This window comes from Salvelinus namaycush, chromosome 21, assembly GCF_016432855.1.
Source record: "Salvelinus namaycush isolate Seneca chromosome 21, SaNama_1.0, whole genome shotgun sequence".
Taxonomy (NCBI): Eukaryota; Metazoa; Chordata; class Actinopteri; order Salmoniformes; family Salmonidae; genus Salvelinus; species Salvelinus namaycush.
Window position 1 is genome coordinate 5,514,988 of NC_052327.1, and position 26,982 is coordinate 5,541,969.

The 26,982-nt window shown below is 42.4% G+C and overlaps 1 protein-coding gene and 1 long non-coding RNA gene across 4 annotated transcripts in view; one reads left to right on the forward strand and one right to left on the reverse strand.

Annotated features, from left to right (window-relative positions):
- The window catches only part of osbpl5 (oxysterol binding protein-like 5), a 104,407-nt gene extending 99,628 nt beyond the window's left edge, over positions 1–4,779 (forward strand). For all 3 annotated transcript variants that reach the window (XM_039017071.1, XM_039017070.1, XM_039017072.1), the window contains 2 exons: positions 406–508; positions 2,337–4,779. In XM_039017071.1, the coding sequence (XP_038872999.1) occupies positions 406–508; positions 2,337–2,472 (239 nt within the window). In that variant the 3' untranslated portion in view covers positions 2,473–4,779. The remainder of the gene's footprint in view (positions 1–405; positions 509–2,336) is intronic.
- Positions 1–5,802, reverse strand: part of LOC120066024 — a 36,466-nt gene extending 30,664 nt beyond the window's left edge. The window contains exons 1-2 of the long non-coding RNA XR_005478725.1: positions 5,692–5,802; positions 5,429–5,525 (exon numbers count right to left, since the gene is read on the reverse strand). This is a non-coding gene — a long non-coding RNA (uncharacterized LOC120066024). The remainder of the gene's footprint in view (positions 1–5,428; positions 5,526–5,691) is intronic.
- Between the last annotated feature and the right edge of the window lie 21,180 nt (positions 5,803–26,982).

Genomic DNA, 26,982 nt, shown 5'->3' on the forward strand with positions numbered 1-26,982 from the left:
CAGAACCTACACACGAGTCCTCTGATAATGAAGGTAAGACACACACATTCACCACGTCAGAACCTACACACGAGTCCTCTGATAATGAAGGTAAGACACACACATTCACCACGTCAGAACCTACACACGAGGGCTCTGATAATGAAGGTAAGACGCACACATTCACCACGTCAGAACCTACACACGAGTCCTCTGATAATGAAGGTAAGACGCACACATTCACCACGTCAGAACCTACACACGAGTCCTCTGATAATGAAGGTAAGTCAAAAACACACTTGCTCACAGGCATGCATGTACACACACACACACACACACACATGATCCCCATACATCTCGCCTTGTCTTATCCTCAGACTATCAGTCAACCAATCATAGATTTTCTCTCCCTTGTCACATTACTAGGGTACCTGAGCCAGTGTGCACGGTGCAACAAGGAAGTGAAGGACATCGCTCTCATAGAGGCCTCCATCGCATCCGTACAGAAGACACAGCAAGACATCCAGAGGTAAGAGAGCGCGCGCATTTTGTTTTAAACACAAAAGATCATTTAGCAGACGATCTTATCCAGAGGGACTTACAGGAGCAATTAGGGTAAAGTGCCTTGCTCAAGGGCACAACGACACCCACATACCGTGCCTTCGGGAAGAATTCAGACCCCTTGACTTTTGACATTTTGTTACGTTACAGCCTTAAACCTGAAATGGATTAAATAAAAAAACATATCCAGCAATCTACACAATACCCCACAAATAAAAAATGAAAACAGTAATACCTTATTTACATAAGTATTCAGACCCTTTACTATGAGACTGGAAATTGAGCTCAGGTGCATCCTGTTTCCATTGATCATCCTTGAGATGGACTCAAAGTTGTAGAAACCACCTGTGGTAAATCTAATTGATTGGACATGATTTGGAAAGGCACACACCTGTCTATATAAGGTCCCATAGTTGACAGTGCATGTCAGAGCAAAACCAAGCCATGAGGTCGAAGGAACTGTCCGTAGAGCTCCGAGACAGGGTTGTGTCAATGCACAGATCTGGGGAAGGGTACCAAAACATTCCTGCAGAATTGAAGGTCCCTAAGAACACAGTGGCCTCCATCATTCTTAAATGGAAGAAGTTTGGAACCACCAAGTCTCTTCCTAGAGCTGGCCGCCCGGCCAAACTGAACAATCGGAGGAGAAGGGCCTTGGTCAGGGAGGTAACCTAGAACCCGATGGTCACTCTGACAGAGCTCCAGAGTTCCTCTGTCGAGATGGGAGAACCTTCCAGAAGGACAACCATCTCTTCACCACTCCACCAATCAGGCATTGGTGGTAGTGGCCAGACAGAAGCCACTCCTCAGTAAAAGGCACAGGACAGCTTGGAGTTTGCCAAAAGGCCCATAAAGGACTCTCAAGCCATGAGAAACAAGATTCTCTGGTCTGATGAAAGATTGAACTATTTGGCCTGAATGCAACGCGTCACGTCTGGAGGAAACTTGGCACCATCACTACGGAGAAGCGTGGTGGTGACACCATAATGCTATGGGGATGTTTTTCAGCGGCAGGGGCTGGGAGACTGGTCAGGATCAAGGCAAAGATGAATGGGGAAAAGTACAGAGAGATCCTTGATGAAAACCTGCTCCAGAGCGCTCAGGACCTCAGACAAGGGGCGAAGGTTCACCTTCCAACAGGACAACGACCCTGAGCACACAACCAAAGCAACATAGGAATGGCTACAGGACAAGTCTCTGAATGTCCTTGAGTGGCCCAGCCAGAGCCTGGACTTGAACCCGATCAAACATCTCTGGAGAGACCTGAAAATAGCTGTGCAGCAACGCTCCCCATCCAAGCTGACAGAGCTTGAAAGGATATGCAGAGAAGAATGTGAGAAACTCCCCAAATTAAGGTGTGCCAAGCTTGTAGCGTCATACCCAAGAAGGCTGTAATCGCTGCCAAAGGTGCTTCAACAAAGTGCTGAGTAAAGGGTCTGAATACTAATGTAAATGTGATATTTAAAATTTTCTAAAAACCTGTTTTTGCTCTGTCGTTATGGGGTATTGTGTGTGTAGATTGATGAGGGGGAAAAAACGATTTAATCAATTAGAATAAGGCTGTAACCTAACAAAATGTGGGAAAAGTAATGGGGTCTGAATTCTTTCCGAAGGCACACAATAAACAGGACGCTGCAAGATGGAGATGATAGAGCAACTCTGCCCCCTCCTGGTCAACTTGGGCACCTTCAGTTTTAGCAGGTTTTCAAGTTGTCGTAGTTCATACCAATGCTGGGATAGGAAAGATTTTAGAACTTTGATAGATGACTGAAACTCTCCTGCCTGTCCTTCCGTAGGAACCTGATAGCGTTGGGTCGTCAACTGGGCCGTCGCCGGGAGACTGAGGACAATGTGACACTAACTGGACGCCACTGTTTCATCCTGTGTGTCCTCCTGCTCTCCCAACTCTTCCTCAACTACATTTTCACCTGAACTAGCCTGTGACAGGAGAAGTTACCCCTCCCCCCCCAGGCACGGATCTAGGATCAGCTCAACACTCCCTATTAACCCTGACCTTAACTATTAGATGGAGAAGAAGCAACACTGACCTTTGATCAGCGTCTAGGGGCAGCTTCGTCCTGTTCTCCTGATTACGGGAGGGCCACACGTGCCATAGCAATAAACACAGCCACCCACAGCCACCACTCACCTGCCAACCAGAGCGGAGCAGAGCGCCCTCCAGTGTAGCCAGACAGCACGGCACCCAAGCACTTTGGACTGAGAAGACCACGACAGAAAGAGAAGATCAGAAAAAGAAAGAGTGGACTGACTGAGGGTGTTTTTCTAAAAGATGAATGAGAGAATAGGGACTGAATGAGCTTTTTTTTTTTATAGGAATGAGAAGGTATTATGGTTTTACAGAAGAGGATGTTCCACCTGTCTTTTATTAATGGATGTGTACTTTTTATACTCCCCCCTGCAATACTATTGTGTGTGTGTGTGTGTGTGTGTGTGTGTGTGTGTGTGTGTGTGTTGTGTGTACGTACAGTAGGCCCTATGTGGCATTGATGGACTACGGCTTGGCGTCCTTAATAGTCCGCCTTCACTACAGACTTTGGGCCTTAACGCTAAAGCCACAAAGAAGAGAAAACAATGTGACGTCGACAAAACAAAGTGAACTCGAGATAAGAAAAAGAAACTTCCAATAATGCATTTGTCTTTCTGTGTAGATCTATAATATGTAACTGTTTGGGCGTTCTGACCAAATTCACGTAGACATATGTGCTATAGATCTGTCACTGATTGAAAGCAAGTCTATGAAGCCGTAGATATGTTCTATGTGCTTTATTTCTATGCTTCCCATGAAGTTTTTGCGTCTTTCGCTTTCGGTTTTGTACACTAGCTTCAAACAGCTGAAAATACGAAATATATTTCCCAGCGGTTTAGATGGTACAATTATACTCCACACTATACTTGCTTGTTTTGTCACAAACTGAAATTTGGCGAATTAGAATTTTTGCAACCAGGAAACGATTTCCGCATAGTGCATCTTTAATAATGATGATGATGATTTTACCAAAACAGTATTTATAACCTGAAAGGTAAAGAGTACTTGTTTACAGGTTTGTGTGTGTGTGTGTGTGTTTATATTGACATATATAAACGAAGGGTAGGCAGAGAGCGGCAGGTTAGAAAGCCAAAAGGGATGTGTGTCTGTCTGCGTATGCCTGTAAGCGCCATCAGGGAATGGATTTATAGCACTGCTCTGGTGTAGACCATGACACTAGTGTAGACAATCAGTCAAAGAGGACAGATGGTTGGCGGTGTAGAGAGAATGAACAGGGGAAGGGAAACAACGAAAGACTGTTAAAGGTATAGGATAATGGGGTTGTCGATGGGTCGGACGGCGCTGTTTGGAAGAACTGTTCTAGATGCGATTACAATTTCTTGGGGGTCAATATACCCATATGTGTATATATTAGTCTGGAGCACACACACACACACAAGCACTGTGTTACCAATGAGATTCAGAATGTATTTATTGTGTGATTCACCTTGATTTACGGATCATACTCCGCTTGGAAGATGGATGCAAGTGGTGACAATCGCGAGTAAGTTTGTTCTCCCAGGTGTGTATGTTTGACTCCCGTGTTCGTTTGGCACCAAACAGGAAAATGGACTGAAACAGGAAGGGACACTGGACTAATTTCCGTTCGGGTTTTAAAATGGGTTGTACCCTATTGAACGTGACCCAGGTGTACCAGGGGAACCAGGTCTGTGATCTAGCCTTGGGATGTTACTCGTACGTACGGACAGTCAGGCAAGTAGGAGTCAAACAGGGTCAAAATTGAAAAACCAACGTCATTGGTTGGTGTAAACTTGCCCTTGTCCAGGCACCCAATGGGGAAGAGGAGATGAAGGAAGTAGGAATTCGACTTTGAATGCTTTGATTCACAGTTTGTTCTCTTGTTTTGCACTCTACTGTCATGTATACAGATCTTTTTGTCATATGAGAATGAAAGAAAATGATTTTTCTAAAAAAAAACAAAAAATGTTCATACCTGTTGCATACTGTAGCACTACAGTAAACATTGACATTTTGCCTGGACACCCATTCTTGCTCTTTTGATTGAGTTTCTCCACTAAATGGTCAGTGCTGAAAGTCACGTTTGGTTATACAGTGTTGCAAGGAAAGTCATACAGCATAGACGCTAGCCAGGTTTCCGTAGACCCAGGTTTATCCGACAAATGAGGATGGAACTGTTTTTTGAATAAATGATTGGCGAATAATTGAAGGTACGCAGGTCCCTTGATGTCATCACCTAACTACAAAAATCCACTTCGTTCATTTAATTATAAATTCCTACTTGCTTGCTAAATAAACAACGTCAACTATCAAAAGAATGTGTCTGCAAAACAAGGGTTGTCCTGACTTTCAAGAATGCAAGTTTCGCCGTCGAATTACTTCAGAAACACTTTTAGCCACTTCATTTTCACTTGACACCTTTTTGGTATTTTGCACCAGTTTCCGTCTCTACCGAGGCACGGTCTGGACGATGGCAAAACATGTCATAATAATAATTGATTGAACTTACATTTCTAGACACCCAAAGCTCTTCAAAGTGTAAGGAGAAACTCACCACCCTAACCCCACTTCCATACTCTTTTATTTGTATTTATTTTATTGGCCAATCCTACAGCAAAGTCACTTCGTTTGACTTTTTTACAGTTTGATAAAACATATGCAGTTAAAACAGGTCAATAAGCACCCCGCCCCATGGGATCTTTATTGACCACAGAGTTGGGACACCCATTTGAAGTCCCCATCTTCTTCAATTTTATTGAGGAACATTCCATTGTAAAGTTAGTACTTCAACATTATTCAAATGTAAAATAATGTTGTCAAAGTGTATGGTATAAAATGACAGTGATCTGTCTTTGAACTTACGACCTCGTTCATTCCAGCAGCATATTTCTCGTTGGTTTTTGTTTGTCTTTCCTCTGGTGCGATTCATATGTCTTTGTCTTAAAAATTACTGTCCCATCTGTTGAAGGTCAAGAATAGTATATGTTACTATTAGAGTGAAAGGCTTGTAGGGAAACGAACAACGTTGCTCTATCGAATAGAAGAACTCTTCTGTGCTCTTATCATGTTAGATAACTTGTAGCTAACTTTTGCTACTCTTATCTAAAAAAGAAAACACAACTTACCCTTTTGCCCAAAACTTTTGTCCTTTCTCAATGTTCTGAATTTTAGTGACATTGCCCATTATTTTTCCCGAATGTGTATTTAGTTATTTGGACCTCAATCTTGAACTTGAGATATGCCATTTTGAAAGTTAGGTGTTTCCTGCTGACCGGAATACAAGTCATCACACTCCCTCTTCTGATTGGTCGAGTAGGCGGGCCTTCTGACTTTGTGTTTCTGGTAACTAGTGAAGCCCATACAGACAACTGCAGGACTGTCCCCCTGTGTTAGTCCTCTGATCTCCACTAGAGAGCGCTGTTGGCTTGAGTTACCAGAAGGGACTCAAGGAAGCCCAATGACTAAAGGCACAGTGACAAGAGCATAGAGAGTGGTCTAGGGCAGAGTCATCAAAATCCATCAACATTTAGCTGTTGCTATATGCTAGAAAAAAAGATAATCAATCTATAGGGCAAGTTAGGTAATATATAGACAATGTATTTACTAGGACAAGTTCTGTAGCCATACGGTAACTTATGGATCATGGATCCATAGGGCATGTACTTTAGCTCAGGGAGCCCTCCCACGATGTACCAGGGCTGATCTGAGGCCTGCTAAGAGGGGCGTGTCAGGACAGCTGTGTGTGTGTGTGTGTGTGTGTGTGGAGGAAAGGAATGGCTGAGGGATTACGAGGAAGCTTCTTCAGCTAAACACACTGGCTTCAACACATGCCTGTTATTCAAAGGAGATCAGCTTTGCCTGCAACTCCTGCTGACCACACACCCTGAGGATGCTCCCTAAAATCAGTGGTACATTTTACACACACTCACACAAACTGATGTGACGAGTCTCCCTCTGTTATCTTACACGCACACGCTCAGAGACACCGTATCTCTGTCATTGGGATATGAAAAGAACTCATTGATACGGGGCGGCAGGTAGCCTAGTGGTTAGAGTGTAGGGGTGGCAGGTAGCCTAGTGGTTAGAGCGTTGGGCCAGTAACCGAAAGGTTGCTAGATCAAATCCCCGAGCTGACACGGTAAAAATCTGTCGTTCTGCCCCTGACCAAGGCAGTTAACCCACTGTTCCTAGGCCACTGTTCCTTGCCTAGTTAAATAAATAAATAAAATATATATTGGGTCATGTCACTATGATTCAAGGGTTTCTATGAAAACCATGTTCACATTGCTATCAACATCATCACTCAAAAAATAAGCATTTGTTTTAAAGCCTTTGGCTTTCTTTTATTATCCATGTAAAAATGTATTTGATCAAATCTATGCAAAAGATAATGTAAACCCTTAACCGTGTAATATGGCAGAGTGATGTAAAAATGTATTTGATCAAATCTATGCAAAAGATAATGTAAACCCTTAACCGTGTAATATGGCAGAGTGGTTTCATTTGAAACGCTTCTTTTGACAACAAACCTGTCAATGTTTTAGCATGCAACAGGAAAAACAAAGCAGGCTAACTGTGGCTAAAAGTGGTATGTCATAGTCATGGTCAAACTAAGGTCAGCAAACCGCTGTTTCCAGAGTTTGCATTCCACTTTTTTGGCGTCATCCTTTACTACAATGAAATGCTGCTATACTGCAGACTTTCCCCACATTTTATCTTAAATAGGCCTATTAAAAGTAGCTACCGTATGTACCGGTTGGTAAGTCTTAGGCTGCAATTAGGCTAAATAACAACCGCTAAATAAGTCATCTGCTCATGAATAATAGAAAACTTAATTACTCTAACATTTTTTTGTCTTTTCCACCTCCTTCCTTGACTTTTCCTGAATAAGTCTTTGTAACAAACTGTCTTTGTTAAAATCTTATTATCACAAACAGTATGATGGGGGAGAAAGGGTGAGTTGATGAGCGAGTGCATGCGAACAATGCACAATTATGTAATTACCAGAACAGGGCAGGCCATTCTATTGTATTGATCTATTCCAATTACAATCTCAAAATGGTATGTACCCTAATTTATATCAGTCCACCGAATCCAAGCCGTCTTATCAGTCTACTCTGGCCTACTTGGAGTACACAGTGATAGTGCGTATTTGACAGTGCAAGAAGACTGCAAAATCGGAACGAAATCGACCCAGATGGTGGGTAAGAAATGTATCATGACATCTCTAATGAGTAATTCATCTGATTCTGAGCCTCAACCTGAACCCTACACCTCCAAGGCCTAAGCACAAAAAAAAATCCAGAACACTGAGTAGGTGTCCACGCCACCCCCAAACGAGACGGTGAGAGAGGATAGAAGAATCCCGCACTGTTTGGATAGAGGATAGGATAGAACAATCCGGTGACAATGCTACAGGCCGACTATCAGCGCAAACGTCACAGAGAGCAGGCCCTACATCTCAAGCAAAGAAACTAGATTAGCGAAGCGCTCGCCAGCTTTTGTTATGTGACACGGACAAGCTCCAACTGATGCTGTTGCGGGAAGACGCACACCATGCAAGCACGAGCTGACAATAATTGATCGGTTTTTTTGTCTGTCATATCAACACTTATATTCATTATAATGCCATTATTGCTTTTGTACTGATTTTCGCAATTTATCAAGCACACTTGGCGCTTATAATGAAGATTTTGACTACTGGTGCTTTCATCATTTGACCCCCCCATCTGGCTGACCAAGTGTCTTGGTGTTTAGATTTATTTAGTTGACTTTACAAAAGAAGCCGTCACTGCATTCCAACACATATGCTTTCTGTTTCATAGTTGAAACAAATGCACTATCACAAATAGAAATGAACAATTTAATTTTTGTGTTTTTTTTTTACACAGTAACTTAAAATAATGAAAATGCTCGTGTATTATTTGAAATGTATATTTTTGGGGTATTCTAATGTCACCTAAGACTTTCGTAAACACAACCTATGGATTTTGTTTTGCGAAAGCATATCTGAAATGTTGCAACCACACTAAAAAGTCTGAAATCATTTGGACTATATTTCAAGTGTGGCTGCTTCATCAGGGTTTTTTTATGGGGGTCATTCCTATCAAGGCAAGATTATTCCATTGTGACTGGCATTCTTGTGTGTTATTTGGCCAATATCCCACAGGTTTTCTTCTTATGCACGTTGCGAAGCGGAGTTGTATATTAGCCATTTACCACAAACCCTATGAGGGTTTTATAGACCGGTTACCAACATATTAAAACAATGAGTTACGTATTTTCATAAGAAAATGTATTTTGATAAATACATGTATACTATTTCAAATATTCAGAACAAAAATCTGGTTTCTATGCAATCCAAGAATGGTTGCTTATCTAGTCTGGCTAAGCTTTCATCTGTGGGCTCACGTTCTGTCGCTTGCTAGCTAGCCATTGACTTGTTAGATAGCTTTTGCAGATAAAATGACAGCAAACTAGCTTCATTTTTGTTAGTTTTAGCTGTTTTATCTGGACTTTTCTTTGGATATTTCTATAATAATAATGCTGATGCATTATTTTGCCTGGGTCTGGTCAGACAAGCTGCTGTCTCACCAGGACATCGTTCACTCTTTATGGTAGGCTACAGCCAGGGGAGATCAAATTTCAACATTGCAACATTGTTGCCGAGGTCGGAGAGGCAGACAGCAAGGTTTATACAACCCCCGCTGTTGCAAACCAAATGCTAGGCTACAAGCAAGGGGCAATAATGTGTTAATCGAAGCCTTATTGCTTTTCTCTTGTCATTTGCAGTGGTATGCATAGTGACACTTAAAACAACTCTTTTTGCATCATACCTGTGGTATATCGTCTCATATACACATGGCTGCAATGCTGTTTTAGCCAATCAGAATCCAGGATCCAAACTACTCAGTTTATAAATGCCTATGCTCTATGCTATATTTTGGTTTGGAAGTGTATTGTTTTTCATTTTAGCATGCAAGTTTGTCAAGAATCTTGGGTGCAAGATCACCCACAGGGGAGCCAGGTCCAGCCAATCAGAATTAGTTTTTCCTTCAAAAAGGGCTTTATTACAGACAGAAATACTCCTCAGCACCCCCTTCACCTGATCCTGCAGGTGAAGATGCCAGATGTGGAGGTCCTAGGCTGGTGTGGTTACACGTGGCCTGCGGTTCTGCGGCTGGTTGGATGTACTGCCAAATTCTCTGAAACAACGTTGAAGGCGGCTAATGGTGAAGAAATTAACATTCAAATCTCTGGCAACAGCTCCGTTGGACATTTCTGCAGTCGGCACGCCAATTGTACGCTCCCTCAACTTCTCCCTCAAGACATCTGTGGCATTGTGTTGTGTGACAAAGTGGCCTTTTATTGTCCCCAGCACAAGGTGCACCTGTGTAATGATGATGCTGTTTAATCAGCTTCTTGATATGCCACGCCTTATCTTGGCTAAGTAGAAATGCTCACTAACAGGGACATAAACACATTTGTGCACAAAATTTGAGAGAAATAAGCTTTTTGTGCTTATGGAACATTTCTGGGATCTTTTATTTCAGCTAATGAAACATGGGACCAACACTTTACATGTTGCCTTTATATTTTTGTTCAGTATATATCAAGACACTCGTCCTCTCTCACACTTCCTAACTGCACTCATCAGTTTCCTCCCTCGCTCTTTGTTAGAGTATGCACTTGAGTTGTTCAGTGAATCACTGGCATGTTTAGCTGTCAGGGCTGTCCAAACACAGACAAAAATTGTATTTTATTTTTTATTGAGTCAATCAATATTATTGTTAATACATTTTTTAAACTTTTTATTGGTCCCCTGTATTCTGCACACATTTTACATACATGGCACTTTTTTATTACACAGTAGTTACATAGAAGAAATACTAATGAGCAACCGTTAATAATTTTTTTTTAAATGTAAAAAGACTGCACTGCATTTCATAGCAGTTTCCATTCACGTAAAACATGATTGCGTTGCAGGATATGTTGAACGAAACGCTAAATGTGGTTTTAATCATGGCACAAAAAGCAACTGTTTCTGATGATGTAAATGCAAACTTGCATATTGAGATACAAAGACTGTGGACAGTGCTAAAATAAGGCAAATTATGCCTTGCAATGTTGGTAGCCTACTTTTAACTACCTACTTTTGTACTGCTTGTGTTGAGGTAGAATTGCAACCAAATATATTTGGCACACTTGCACTTCTTAAATCATTCCCAATTTCTTATAAAATAAGTTGAAATCGAAATAAAATGTGTGGAAAAGCTTGCTGTACCTTTCTACTGGAAGTTTGGCCCACTCTTCTGCTGAAAACGACTTAAATTCTGCAATGTTTGAGGGGTGCCGTCCACCAACTGCTGTTTTCCGATCTCGCCATAAGTTATCAATGGGATTCAGATCTGAACTCAACTCCACAGTCTAGTGTATGTTTTTAAAGGGATACTTCGGTACTTGGGGATTTTGGGTAATTTATGTGACTGTGAAGATTGTTGACATGGCTGAAAGTATTAGCAAATAGCTAGCTAGCCTACATAGCTAAGTGTGGTGAGACTTGTGTTGCATCGACCGACTACCATCACTTGTCCAATATCGAATCTGGTTCGTGGGTGTACTGTAAAAATATGCAAATAACAAACCAAGGAAGTGGTCGGCTACAATCTTTCAAACTTCCATTGAATGAACCGGACCATTTGAAACTATGGCTATCTGCCCTGAATATATATAACACTCCAACCAACGACCTCAGAAAGTCAGTTGTTGGCTCCAGGGGTTGGAACCGGTTCAGGGAACAGAACTGAAAAAATATGTTTTCAGAGACACAGAATCAGAACCACGTACGAAAGTGATCTAAACTGTTCCGGAACAGAACCGTTATTTTTAAAAGCATGGGAACCGGTTAATACCGTTATTTTACGTTCCAGACATTTTTTTGCAGTCCCACAAAAAAATGCAACAAAGCGCCCATGTCACTCAGAAACGTATTCCAGTGTCTGCCAGCTTGACAGAAAATCTTTGCCAGTGTGTGTGCCAGGGTTTCCATTTGAATAATTTGCCGCTGGACAACGTCACGGGGAAGATTTTAGAAATTTACATTTGAGAAATATACCAGACATCCATATGTATTCAGATCCGACCTGGCGCAGCCAGCGCCATCAATAAACGAGGGTTATTGGCCAAATGAGTCACATTTACTTGTCCTTAAAAACAGCCTATAACAATTGACAAATACACCATTTCTTGTGTTTTGATGTGTAGCATAAACAACATTTTATAGCCTATTTTATTTGTATTGTTTTTTACTTTCCTAAAACAATAATTGTCCACCTCACGGTCAAAATATATTTTAGATTCTTCAAAGTAGCCACCATTTGCCTTGATGACAGCTTTGCACACTCTTGGTATTCTCTCAACCAGCTTCATGAGGTAGCCACCTGGAATGCATTTCAATTAACAGGTGTGCCTTGTTAAAAGTACATTTGTAGAATTTCTTTAATTCTTAATGTGTTTGAGCCAATCAGTTGTTGTGACAAGGTAGGGGTGGTATACAGAAGATAGCCCTATTTGGTAAAAGACCAAGTCCATATTATGACAAGAACAGCTAAATTAAGAAAATAGAAATGACAGTCCATCATTACTTGAAGGTCAGTCAAAAAAAATTCAAGAACTTTGAAAGTTTCTTCAAGTGCAGTCGCAAAAACCATTAAGCGCTATGATGAAACTGGCTCTCATGAGGACAGCCACAGCAAAGGAAGACCCAGAGTTACCTCTGCTGCAGAGGATAAGTTCATTAGAGTAAACTGTACCTCAAATTGCAGCCCAAATAAATGCTTCACAGAGTTCAAGTAACAGACTGTCATGGTTCCACCTGTCACCAGACGACGTCAGAGACTGTCCTAGAGACATTAACGACACTCAGGTGAGTCCTATTTACTCATAATTTCCCTGTTAAAAGAGGTGTGTTTTCTGTTGTCCTTTGCAGAATCTTGCATTGTTTACCGTGTGCGTTCATTTCGTGAGTTAGTTTGAGACTTAGTGTTTGTTGTTTTTTCAAGTGTACTGTGATCCTGCGGCTACCGTTTCTCAGTAAAGTATTATATTTATCCTTAACCACTGATTCCTCGTCTGGTCTCTTTTCTGCACCTGAGTCCAACCTTACCACGTCAAACCGACACATCTCAACATCAACTGTTCAGAGGAGACTCCGTGAATCAGGCCTTCATTGTCGAATTGCTGCAAAGAAACCACTACTAAAGGACACCAATAATGAGAAGAGACTTGCTTGGGCCAAGAAACACGAGCAATGGGACATTAGACTGGTGGAAATCTGTCCTTTGGTCTGATAAGTTCAAAAACATTTGCCATGTCTTTGTGAGACGCAGAGAAGGTGAATGGATGATCTTTGCATGTGTGGTTCCCACCGTGAAGCATGGAGGAGGAGGTGTGATGGTGCTTTGCTGGTGACACTGTAATTAATTTAGAATTCAAGGCACACTTAACCACAGAATTCTGCAGCAATACGCCATTCCATCTGGTTTGGCTTAGTGGGAATATTGTTTGTTTTTCAACAGGACAATGACCCAAAACACACCTCCAGGCTGTGTAAGGGCTATTTGACCAAGAAGGAGGGTGATGGAGTGCTGCATCAGATGACCTGGCCTTCACAATCAGCCGACCTCAACCCAATCGAGATGGTTAGGGATGAGTTGGACTGCAGAGATATGGAAAAGCAGACAACAAGGGCTCAGCATATGTGGGAATTCCTTTAAACTGTTTTCTCCATCTGTTGGTGTGCAACACTTACATAACAAGCTATCTATATTTTCAGCACCAGCCACTGCTCACCTCCTATTGATTGCACTGCAGTTGCCACCAGTTGTTTTTTAAATTGAACCTATATTTAACTATGCAAGTACAAATTCTTATTTACAACGAAGGCCTACCCGGGATGATGCTGGGACAATTGTGCGCCACCCTATGGCACTCCCAATCACGGTCGGATGTGATACAACCTGAATTTGAACCAGGGACTGTAGTAAAGCCTCTTGCACTGAGATGCAATGCCTTAGACCTTTACGCGACTCAGGAGCCATAACCAATATATATATACCATTTTTTTTTTAAATCTCAATTTTTTCCCCAGAACATTAATCGTGTGCAGGTAGATGTGGAAAGTTAGATACAAATGATTTGTTGCAAGTTGGGGAGGGGGGGGCGGTTCACAACTAGCTCAGCTATTAGACATTTCTTTAGTAAATGCTGCCTGTCTGTCTCATCTTGACTCCCGACCCCTACATGTTCATTACTATGGGACAGCTGGAGATCGAATTTGAATATTGAAACAATGTTGCAAATTTCGAAGAGACAGACAGCAAGTGTTATTACAATCTCCACTGTTGAAAACTAAATGTCAGTCTAAAAGAAATGTGAGATAATCAAATTCAATCAATCAAATGTATTTATGAAGCCCTTTTGAGATAATGTCTAGATGCTTTTTATAGTGGAGATCAAGTTTACAACTTGCCTGGCTGGGCTGATGAGTCAGTGGATTGCAAAGTCAGATGGAACAGAGTAAATAGGCACTTTAACGTCATAAAATTTAGCCAGTGGTAACTTGTGGAATAGACACTGGCTGGAATGCACTTTTTTTCCGATACGAAGGATATACTGCTTCTCCGAGACCAGGCCCAAATCCCCGTCATTCGCGTGAAGAAAAGACGGAAATACAGGGGGCAGAGATTGGGTTACCTTGTGAGAATTCATCGGTGAGTAGGTAACCCACCTGTCACGCCCTGGCCTTAGTTATCTTTATTTTCTGTAATATTTTGGTTAGGTCAGGGTGTGACAGGGGGGATGTTTGTGTTTTTGTCTTGTCTTGGGTGGTTGTAGTGTCTAGGGGGTTTTGTTAGAGTGTATGGGTTAGTGTTGAGTGTAGGTTTCTAGGTATGTCTATGGTTGCCTGAATGGTTCTCAATCAGAGACAGCTGTCATTCATTTGTCTCTGATTGGGAGCTATATTTAAGGCAGCCATAGGCATTGGGCTGTTGTGGGTAATTGTCTATGTCATTGTGTAGTGTTTAGTGTCAGCACGATTTGTTTAAATAGCTTCACGATCGTCAGTTTGTTGTTTTTGTTTCGTCGTTATAATTAAAAAGAATGTATTTTTCACACGCTGCGTTTTGGTCCTCTCTTCCACGTCAAGACGATCGTGACAGAATTACCCACCAGAACGGGACCAAGCAGCGTGTCAAGCGGCAGCAGGAACATACACAGGATTTATGGCAATGGGAGCAGGATCTGGACTATATTACGTGGGAGGAGATCGACAGGTGGGCGATCGACCCAGGGCGAAGGCCGGAGCCCGCCTGGGATTCTCTGGAACAGTGCGAGGAGGGATACCGGCGAATGGAGGCAGCACTACGACGCGGTAGGAAGCCTGTGAGTCAGCCCAAAAAAATTATTGGGGGGGGGGGGGGCTACAAGGGAGTGTGGCTACAAGGGAGTTTGGCAAAGTCAGGTAGGAGACCTGCGCCAACTCCCCGAGCTTACCGTGGAGCGCGAAAGTACGGGCAGACACCGTGTTATGCGGTAGAGCGCACGGTGTCTCCTGTACGTGTGCATAGCCCGGTGCAGGTTATTCCACCTCCCCGCACTGGCAGGGCTAGATTGGGCATTGAGCCAGGTGCCATGAAGCCGGCTCAACGCGTCTGGTCTCCAGAGCGTCTCCTCGGGCCGGCATACATGGCACCAGCCTTACGCATGGTGTCCCCGGTTCGCCTACACAGACCAGTGCGGGTTATTCCACCTCCCCGCACTGGTCGGGCTACGGGGAGCATACAACCAGGTAAGGTTGGGCAGGCTCAGTGCTCAAGGGAGTCAGTACGCCTGCACGGTCCGGTATTTCCGGCGCCACCTCCCCGTCCCAGCCCAGTACCACCAGTGCCTACACCACGCACCAGGCTTCCTGTGCGTCTCCAGAGCCCTGTTTCTCCTCCACGCACTAGCCCTGTGGTGCGTGTCTCCAGCCTATTACCACCAGTGCCTACACCACGCACCAAGCCTCCTGTGCGTCTCCAGAGTCCTGTGCATCCTGTTGCTGCTCCCCGCAATAGCCCTGAGATGCGTGTCCCCAGCCCGGTACCACCAGTTCCAGCACCACGCACTAGGCCTAATGTGCGTCTCCAGGGTCCAGTATGCCCTGTTCCTGCTCCCCGCACTAGCCTTGAGGTGCGTGTCTCCAGTCCGGTACCACCAGTTCCGGCACCACGCACCAGGCCTACTGTGCGCCTCAGCAGGTCTGCCCAACGCCGCCTGCACTGCTCGTCTGCCCAACGCCGCCTGAGCTGCCTGCCTGCCAAGCGCCGTCTGAGCCATCCGTCTGCCCAGCGCCGTCTGAGCCATCCGTCTGCCCAGCGCCGTCTGAGCCATCCGTCTGCCCAGCGCCGTCTGAGCCGTCCGTCTGCCCAGCGCCATCTGAGCCGTCCGTCTATCCCGAGCCAATAGAGCCGCCCGTCTGTCCCGAGCCGTCAGAGCCGTTCGTCAGCCAGGATCTGCCAGAGCCGCCAACCAGCCAGGATCTGCCAGAGCCGCCAGTCAGCCAGGATCTGCCAGAGCCGCCAGTCAGCCAGGATCTGCCAGAGCCGCCAGTCAGCCATGAGCTGCCAGAGCCGCCAGCCAGCCATGAGCAGCCAGAGCCGCCAGCCAGCCATGAGCAGCCAGAGTCGCCAGCCAGCCATGAGCAGCCAGAGTCGCCAGCCAGCCATGAGCAGCCAGAGTCGCCAGCCAGCCATGAGCAGCCAGAGTCGCCAGCCAGCCATGAGCAGCCAGAGTCGCCAGCCAGCCATGAGCAGCCAGAGTCGCCAGCCAGCCATGAGCAGCCAGAGTCGCCAGCCAGCCATGAGCAGCCAGAGTCGCCAGCCAGCCATGAGCAGCCAGAGTCGCCAGCCAGCCATGAGCAGCCAGAGTCGCCAGCCAGCCATGAGCAGCCAGAGTCGCCAGCCAGCCAGGATCCGCCAGAGTCGCCAGCCAGCCAGGATCCGCCAGAGCCTACCGCCAGCCAGCCAGGATCTGCCAGAGCCACCAAAGCGGGTATTAACTATGGTGGAGTGGGGGCCACGTCCCGCACCCGAGCCGCCGCCGTAGGAAGGCCCACCCGGACCCTCCCCTTCTGTGTCAGGTTTTGCGGCCGGAGTCCGCACCTTTGGGGGGGGGGTACTGTCACGCCCTGGCCTTAGTTATCTTTATTTTCTGTAATATTTTGGTTAGGTCAGGGTGTGACAGGGGGGATGTTTGTGTTTTTGTCTTGTCTTGGGTGGTTGTAGTGTCTAGGGGGTTTTGTTAGAGTGTATGGGTTAGTGTTGAGTGTAGGTTTCTAGGTATGTCTATGGTTGCCTGAATGGTTCTCAATCAGAGACAGCTGTCATTCATTTGTCTCTGATTGGGAGCCATATTTAAGGCAGCCATAGGCATTGGGCTGTTGTGGGTAATTGTCTATGTCATTGTGTAGTGTTTAGTGTCAGCACGATTTGTTTAAATAGCTTCACGATCGTCAGTTTGTTGTTTTTGTTTCGTCGTTATAATTAAAAATAATGTATTTTTCACACGCTGCGTTTTGGTCCTCTCTTCCACGTCAAGACGATCGTGACACCACCTCTACCATCCGTTCTATTGGCCAACGTGCAATCACTGGAGAATAAACTGGATGACCTCCATTCGAGACTATCCTACCAACGGGACATTAAAAACTGTAATATCTTATGTTTCAGAGCAGGTCACAGATCACTGCACCTGTACATAGCCCATCTGTAGACATTCCATCCAACTACCTCATCCCCATACTGTATTTATTTATCTTGCTCCTTTGCACCCCAGTATCTCTACTTGCACATTACTCTTCTGCACATCTACCATTCCAGTGTCTAATTGCTATATTGTAATTACTTTGCCACCATGGCCTATTTATTGCCTTACCTCCCTTATCTTACCTCATTTGCACTCACTGTATATAGATTTTTTTCTTCTACTGTATTATTGACTGCATGTTTGTTTATTCCATGTGTAACTCTGTGTTGTTGTATGTGTCGAACTGCTGTGCTTAATCTTGGCCAGGTCGCAGTTGTAAACGAGAACTTGTTCTCAACTGGCCTACCTGGTTAAATAAAGGTGAAATAAAATAAATAAATAAAACTCTCCCCAATCTTCAAAGACATCCGATTAGTATATCGAATTTCACTCTTAGCCTGCACCCCCTAGAGGAAATGTTTTGTTCGAGACCATTCCAAGCTGTAAGATCAGACATTGTTTGTCACATAAGTAGAGTCAATGTTATCTTTAAAATAAAAGTGTTTCATTCTTTTTGACAGTTTTAAGCACGTTTTGGTGGAAGCAGTGTTTTTTGGGTCACTCCACATAAAAATGTTTTGATATCACATGAAACGGAGACTATGTGTTCCATTGCTTCCAAAAACCACTGTCCTATCAACAGGCTACGCACCAACCCTCAAGAAAGTGTATTACCAAACTTCACCTACTACAATCAAAAATACAAAAACACAAAGTAAAACACTAAATACATGTTCATTATAAGAGTAAATCAAAATGTGTTTCACTTTAAATTAAGGTTCTTGTTTGTTCCTGTGTAGAAACATTGTACTTATGATACTATTCTTTAAAATGACATTGTAATAACTCAACTTTTGACATACTCTGCGATATATTTAATAATATTGAAAGTACATAGTAATTACACTTTAAGGTGCTGTAACAACGTTTTTCCGAGATTGAGATGGATTCCCATTGATCACAACTACAAGTACTGTATTGGGTGTCTTCCATTGTTGTAATATAGTAACTACATAGTACTGTAATTACATTTGTTACCATTTAGTTACATATGAATGAATGTACACTTAAGGTAAAGTGTTACCAAAAAGGTAAAGGAAGTTTGTTTTGAAGTGTCTGTCCTATATCTGAGAGATATAGTATAAGAAAGATTCGGCCACTATAGAAAAATAATTGACACATATTTAACCTCTTTTTTTGTGCACTAAACTACTTCCATATATACTTCCATCATTTTTTATTTATTGAACCGGGGTCTTGTGAGGCTTGTGGTCATCCAAGAGCGAAACAACATGTACGTGTTTGTGAGTCTCACCTTTCCACAGAGGGATCATATTAGTCTGTAGCCCAAACTGTTTGGATGCTAGAGACAGAAGTTGGCACTTCTACTGTACCGACTTCAGACAAGGCTTGTGGGGGTCGTAGAGCAAAACGGAGAACATCATTTGGAAGCTACAGATGTTTTTGTGAGAAGATCGGGGAAGATCGGGATGTCTCATGGTCTGACAAACACCGCTGTAGCTTTATCACCCTGCCAAGAAGCATTATGACCATTCTGTGTCACTTTACTTAGACTAAGAAGATACACTTTATCACCCTGTCAAGAAGCATTATGACCATTCTGTGTCACTTTACTTAGACTTAGAAGATACACTTTATGACCCTGTCAAGAAGCATTATGACCATTCTGTGTCACTTTACTTAGACTAAGAAGATACACTTTATCACCCTGTCAAGAAGCATTATGACCATTCTGGGTCACTTTACTTAGACTAAGAAGATACACTTATCACCCTGTCAAGAAGCATTATGACCATTCTGTGTCACTTTACTTAGACTTAGAAGATACACTTTATCACCCTGTCAAGAAGCATTATGACCATTCTGTGTCACTTTACTTAGACTTAGAAGATACACTTTATCACCCTGTCAAGAAGCATTATGACCATTCTGTGTCACTTTACTTAGACTTAGAAGATACACGTTATCCTCTTTGGGCTGCAGGGGCAGTATTGAGTAGCCTGGATAAAAGGTGCCCATTTCAAACGGCCTCGTACTCAATTCTTGCTCGTACAATTTGCATATTATTATTACTATTGGATAGAAAACACTCTCTAGTTTCTAAAACCGTTTGAATTATATCTGTGAGTAAAACAGAACTCATTTTGCAGCAAACTTCCTGACAGGAAGTGGAAAATCTGAAATCGATGCTCTGTTCTAGGGCCTGCCTATAAATGTGCTTGATATTTATTAGTATACATGCACTTCATACGCCTTCCACTAGATGTCAACAGGCAGTGAGAGAAGAAATGGAGTGTATAACATGATCTGAGGTCGAATAAAAGCTCTTGGCATGACGTGACCCCAATTTCCTGTTTTCTGGAACGCGCGAGAAGGGACCTGGTATTGCCTTCTGTAAAGCTGTCGTTATAGACGACTAATATCTCCGGCTTTGATTTTATTTGATACATGTGACAATATCATTGTAAAGTATGTTTTTTCAATATAGTTTTATTAGATTATTGAATTTTTTTTCGGGACGTTAGGCGTGTTGCTTTGTCTGCGTTTGTTCAGGAAGGAGAACTTCGCGCCACTTTGCTAGCTTTCCGTGCTAATTGACTGGAGAAGAGGGACATTCTAAATCCAAACAACGATTGTTCTGGACAAAGGACCCCTTGTACAACATTCTGATGGAAGATCATCAAAAGTAGGACCCATTTTATGATGCTATTTCATATATCTGTCGAACATGTGAACTAGTAGTTTGCGCCCAGATTTTGGGCACGCTCTCGCCATAACGTAAACTGCATGTCGTAATGAAGTTATTTTCAGAATTCTAACACGGCGATTGCATTAAGAACTAGTGTATCTATCATTTCCTATACAACATGTATTTTTTAGTAATGTTTATGAATAGTTATTTGGTCAGAATATGTGAGTGTCAGAAAAATATCCGGACGTTGTGGGAAAAAGATAGCACAATGTATAACCACTGATTTCAGCTCTAAATATGCACATTTTCGAACAAAACATAAGTGTATGTATAACCTGATGTTATAGGACTGTCATCTGATGAAGCTTATCAAGGTTAGTCAAAAATTATATATCTTTTGCTGGTTTGTTACGATCGCTAACTTTTGCTGCTGGTAAATGGCTTGTGTTGCTGGCTATTGTGGTAAGCTAATATAATGCTATATTGTGTTTTTGTTGTAAAACACTTAAGAAATCTGAAATATTGGCTGGAATCACAAGATGCCTGTCTTTCATTTGCTGTACACCATGTATTTTTCAGAAATGTTTTATGATGAGTATTTAGGTATTTGACGTTGGTGTCTGTAATTACTCTGGCTGCTTCGGTGCTATTTCTGACGGTAGCTGTGATGGTAGATGCAATGTAAAACTGATTTATACCTCAAATATGCACATTTTTCGAACAAAACATAGATTTATTGAATAACATGTTATAAGACTGTCATCTGATGAAGTTGTTTCTTGGTTAGTTTGGTTGGTTCTTGGTTAGTTAGGTTGGTTTTGTGCATGCTACCTGTGCTGTGAAAAATGTCTGTCCTTTTTTGTATTTGGTGGTGAGCTAACATAAATATACGTGGTGTTTTCGCTGTAAAACATTTTAAAAATCGGACATGTTGGCTGGATTCACAAGATGTTTATCTTTCATTTGCTGTATTGGACTTGTTAATGTGTGAAAGTTAAATATTTCTAAAAAATATATTTTGAATTTCGCGCCCTGCACTTGAGCTGGCTGTTGTCATAAGTGTACCGACATCGGGCTTGCAGCCCAAAGAAGTTATCACCCTGTCAAGAAGCATTATGACCATCAGAATCATATAAGGCATATCACTTACATGTCCTTATGTCAGTCCTCAGTCAAAAAGAGGGTCTTGTCCTGCTGCTGAAATCTGCTCCTGCATTCATCCCAGTCATGAGCAACAGAGCATTGGGTGGGGTAGGTGCATGTCTGACCTCAATGTGTGCGCAATTATAATGATAATTTAATATGGTCAATTTCAGAAAATATTCTATAACATAAATATACTGTTGACAAGTAGGCTATGGTGTAATGCAATGTTTATTTACTGTATGTAGGTGTCATAACCAGTCATAAAAGAAATACCGTGGTAGCTTTTGTGGATGTTGACACTCTCATGTAGGTGTCATAACCAGCTATAAAAACGCAATATCTGTCACAACAGGTCTAAATATATGTGTCATGACAGTGTTATGACCATATTATGACAGGTTATGACACATTATGTGAGCTGTTATGACATATTATGACATGGTTATGAAGAGGTAGGTGTCAAGTAAAGTGTTACCAAATTAACAGTGAATTTCAAAAAATCCAGTTGGCAATGAGAAATTCTGTGACCACCCCGTAATGCCTTGAGTAATGAACGCCTGCCTAACGTGTACCTGACAGGTTCATGTCAAATATGTGACTATAAATGAAAACATATTTCTGCTAGAAGTGCCTCCGGCTTGTATTTTTCATGTCCCAGTTACAGTATCATGGGTAAGGGAAGACCCCCATGAAATGGACAAAAATTAATGGCAACTTATTGGCATTCGGCGAACCATATCCACAAATGCAAATACCACTCAAATGGACGGCAGTTCATCAAAACCATACCTCAAAAATCCCAAAGATGGCGAGCACGCTCCACTGTAGATTTTCATATGGCAAATGGTCACAAAGTCAAGTCCCAAGGGTGAAATTTTGAAAATCTCGATTTGTTTTGTCAATTATACATATGTAATAACCGTATGAACATACATTTGTCTTGTTTTATTGAGTTTGTCCATAAGGCCTAAGTTTTGTCCATTTGCAATATATGATCATAGGAAGTCGGCTTCAGAACCCAAAAGTCAGTGAACCATGTCCAAATGGCATAAGAAATGTCCAAATGTCATTTATACTGACCAAATGATATATATCACTATGTTAAGCCCTGAATCAACCTAGAAGGTCTATTTGTCATGGTTGATCATAGGAAGTAAGAATTTCTCATTGATGTTAATTTCAGCCTGTCCATTTAGTGATGGAAAATCCCTCATTAAATACATTGGAAATTGACAAATGTAAACTGTCCATTTGCAATGTCTTACAATGGGCATTTACATTCATGAATTGGACATGGTCTAATATACTGCAGAAATACTAAATTGACTGGCTCGTTGAACTCGGGATGGTCGAGCAGTGATAGTTGTTCCTCTCCATCGATCGTTGGTGTTGATTTCAGCATGTGCATTTGGTGATGGTAAATCCCTCATTAAAAACATTGGAAATGTACACTGTCCATTTGCAATATGAAATGTACAATGCCAATATATTATACTGCCATCAAGTCAGCCATCAGTCAATAAGATATCATACTGACTCCAAACTTATACACACTGACAGCAAATTCACTTTTTCCGGGCATTGCTACGGGGTCCCTCTATTGGCCGATGCGGTTTCAATGCACCTAGTCTTGTGATTCTGGGACTTTTCTAAATGTCCTCATTTCAAAATGAATTGAAGTTATTGCAAATGGACGAGGCTGTTTCTCAGCCTGAGAACCATCTAGAGCCACATAACTGACCGTGCACTACCGACTTAAGCTCTAGAACAGGTTTCTAAAGTTTCAGAGCTCTAGGTCTGATGGTTATTTGATGGTGCGAACACCGGAATATATTGCAGGCTCTCTGTGTCTTTAAGCCCCACACTGTGTCACTCCATCCTGGCTGTGTGTGTGTGTGAGTTTTTCCTTGGACATTGATGGTAGAAATAACTGATTTACAGTTCATGAGGGTTGCCTAATCACACATGTGACATTTTGGAAAGATGTGACCTTTTTAACCCTTCGAAACAGCCCCTATGACCATAATTTAAGGCACTTCCGGTTGTTACAGGAAGCTGAACTGACTGATTTAGAGGGTTGAATGCAGTGTTATTACCTAACTGCAGGTTGTGAAATCAAAACCACTTTTAGGGTGAATTTAACCACTTCCGGTTGCTCCAGGAAGCTTAGAATCAACACAGGTAATCCTCATAGCGGCCTGATGGATTGTCATCGAAGACAGTTTGATATCGCAACCATAACCCATATAGGCTTCAGGTTGAAGTTAGGGCAGCAGGCAATGTATTCCTGTGGGGAGAGATGTCATTGTAAACTGTTAGAAGAAAACACCCTGTTTTCACTGTTAAAAGTTAAATCCACACGGTCAAGGTTAGGCTTGCACAGATCGGGAGGACCTTAGGAATATTCCTGTGGTTGAATTATGCTTCTAGGCTTAACGATTCTGCCGCTGTCACCCAAAGGCACCTCAAATTTAGGTCAGACTTCATTTTGGGCCTACTTTTTTGCACGGTCGCTGCGGTGAGACCGAGCGAGCTACGGTCAACTGGGACATCTCGTTGAACTCGGTACGGCCTAGAGACTACAGTGATGCCATTTGTTTCCATTTCTGTGATGATTTAAGCCTCCCAGTTTTGGAATTTCAGCCCTATTTGATGGTAAAGTTCACATTTCCCCTTTAGGATATGAAGGGGACCATTCAATATTTCCAGGATGATATCTGTAGAGGTACAGGTGACCCTGAACATGTGGCAAAAGGAATTTTGAAAATGACCTGCACAGAAGCAGAGTTAGAGCATAACCTGTAAACCCATGTTATCCTTAGGGAGAAACTCGCATGTGTCAGACTGCATGAACCGGCGAGTGCAGCTTAATAACTCTGTGGCTTAATCAACCCAACCTCCCCCCGATGAGCCCATTGATAACGGCGTGTCTCTGTGTGACCCAGAGGCTGCAATATGTTCAAAGCATCATTAAATCACTACTAGTCAGGCTTCATTCTGGGCCTGCTATTTGCACGGTTGCTGCGGTCAGACAGAGCGAGCTACGGTCAAGTGGGGCATGTCCTTGAACTCCGCACGGCCTAGAGACTATGGTGATGCCATTTGCCAACACTTTTAGTGTTTATTTCAGTCTGTCCATTTGGTGATGGTTCATCACTGTTTAAACTTATTGCAAACGGACAAAAGTCAGCCATCAAGTCAGCGTTCATCAGTCAATAAGATATCATTCTGACACCAAACTGATACATACTGACACCAAACCCACTTTGTCCAACTCGTTTAGAAGCCAACTATCACATATTTCAAAGCAGGCTCAAAATTCACAGCGCCTTCTGTTAAAACCATCAAAAAAATCTTAAAACACGTAGTTACATTCTAGCTGCAGGTTGAGTTCTGACATTATGTGTAGGCCTAGATGAGGTGACCCCGAATCTTGAGTTTCGGCTCGATAGGTCATTTGGAGCCTGAGCAGTAACCTTAATTAGTGCTGGAAATTGACTTTTTTCGGGTGTTGCTACGGGGTCCCTGAAAGAGCTATCGGACAGAAACGTGTAGGGTCCGTCTCTATGGGCCGAAGCGGTTTCAATGCACCTAGTCTTGTGACTCTGGGACTTTTTAAAATTTGTCATTTTTGCGATGTTCAAAATGAATTGAAGTCATTGCAAATGGATGAGGCTGTTTCTCTGCCTGAGAACCTTCTAGAGCCACATAACTCACTGTACACTATTGACTTAAGCTCTAGATGTATATAAAGTTTCAGAGCTCTAGGTCTGACGGTTCTTTGATAGTTCGAACGCAGGAAACTATTGCAGGCTCTGTGTGTCTGTAAGCCTCACACTGAGTCACTCTCCATTGACTGTGTATGTGTGTGAGTTCAGAAAATCACAGAAATCACATAGAGCTCCGAAATTCGCCTTAACGGATTCGTCTGAACATGCGTGTATGCATTTATTTGTGGGTACAGTGGGTACAGAGTGTGGGTACAGTGGTTCCTCCTTTAAAAGTTGCGAGCTTGCACTTAGAGGTACCCAGCGTCACGGCTTCATTACTCCAGACCACCACTAGGTGGAGTTACAGCACTCATTATGCATTTGGGTCCCAAGGTTTTTATATGATCAATCATATCGAGTGGTTCCAATGACGAATTTTGACGCAAGCCACCCGTCCCTGGTAGCGTTCTTCAACAAAGATGGCTGACAAAGCATTACGGTGGAACCAAATGTAAGTAGTTATAACGTCATAATGAGTCAAGCAAAAAATGTACAATTGAGAGGAATATGTTAGTTAATGTAGAGACATACGTTTGTGCATATTTTTTTGTCATCAAGGTAATTTACGAAAATCGCTATTTAGCAAGTTATCTGACTAGCTAACATTAGCCAGCTAGCTAGTGTTAGGAGAATGAATTTGTAATTTGTGTTGTGTAATGTTTTAGGGACTTCTGAGAAAACCAGCAAACCAGGCTGTTGTCTTGTGAAACACTGGATGTAAAGAATCTAGCTAGCTAAAGCATTTACTGCAAATTGAATGTACAATTGTGTAAGCTTGCCTTGCAATGCAGCTGAAGTAAGATAGCTAGCTAACTATTTACTTGCTTATTGTGTAGTGGAGGATAATAACTGTATGCCTATGGATGTGTAGCTAGGTACAGTATGTAGCCGATCTGTGTATGGACCCTAAAACGTTAGGTTCTGAACTAATATTCATATCAATCTATGAACCTCAGCTATCATAGTTGTTGTGTCAACTTCAAGTCTGAATGGCCTTAAAGAAGCCTATGGATAGAGTTGAATATAATAACTTTATTGTGCCAAGGATGCAAGTCCTATATACATGTACTGTAGTTATTACCACGCATGAGATTCCCACATTGTAGCCTGTACATTGAATATATTCACTGATCATGTACTCTTCCTAGGGAAATAAAGGTGCGGTTCAGGTATGAATCTCTGAGACATTCTTTTTCAGTCATATCAAAATCCATTATTTGAATGATGCTGTGTCTGGATGTATGTATTACAATTATACACTTCAACAGTGTTTAACACTCCTGCTCCTGGGACATCAATGATTACACATTGTAACTACGCAATAGACTAGAAACATGTTTGATTTCTAATTCATATATATCTATCTCCCTTCATCTGCATTAATCTGAGGACACAGGATAGTATTTCAATAAGATACTTAATTTCAACCAGTGGAGAATGTGAAACGCTTTATTGAAGGAAGTTCATTATCCAGGTGTTATAAATACATAATACATGCATTATAAATATTATAATTGTAATATTATATTATAAATACAAGTTCAATCTGTACTTCAATGCACATATGGTGTGCATTATAAAACGAGGAAGAAAGACAAGGTGGGGAGAGAGGTGTAGAAGACAGAAAGTGAAAGAGGTAAGAACAGAGGCAGACAGCATATGATTAACTTTTTAGGGATAGGGGGCAGCATTTTCACTTTGGATGAATAGCGTGCCCAGAGTGAACTGCCTCCTACTCTGTCCCAGATGATAATATATGCATAGTATTATTACTATTGGATAGAAAACACTGAAGTTTCTAAAACTGTTTGAATGATGTCTGTGAGTATAACAGAACTCATATGGCAGGCAAAAACCTGAGAAAAAATCCAAACAGGAAGTGGGAATTCTGAGGCTGGTCGATTTTCAACTCATCGCCTATTGAAATCCCAGTGGGATAT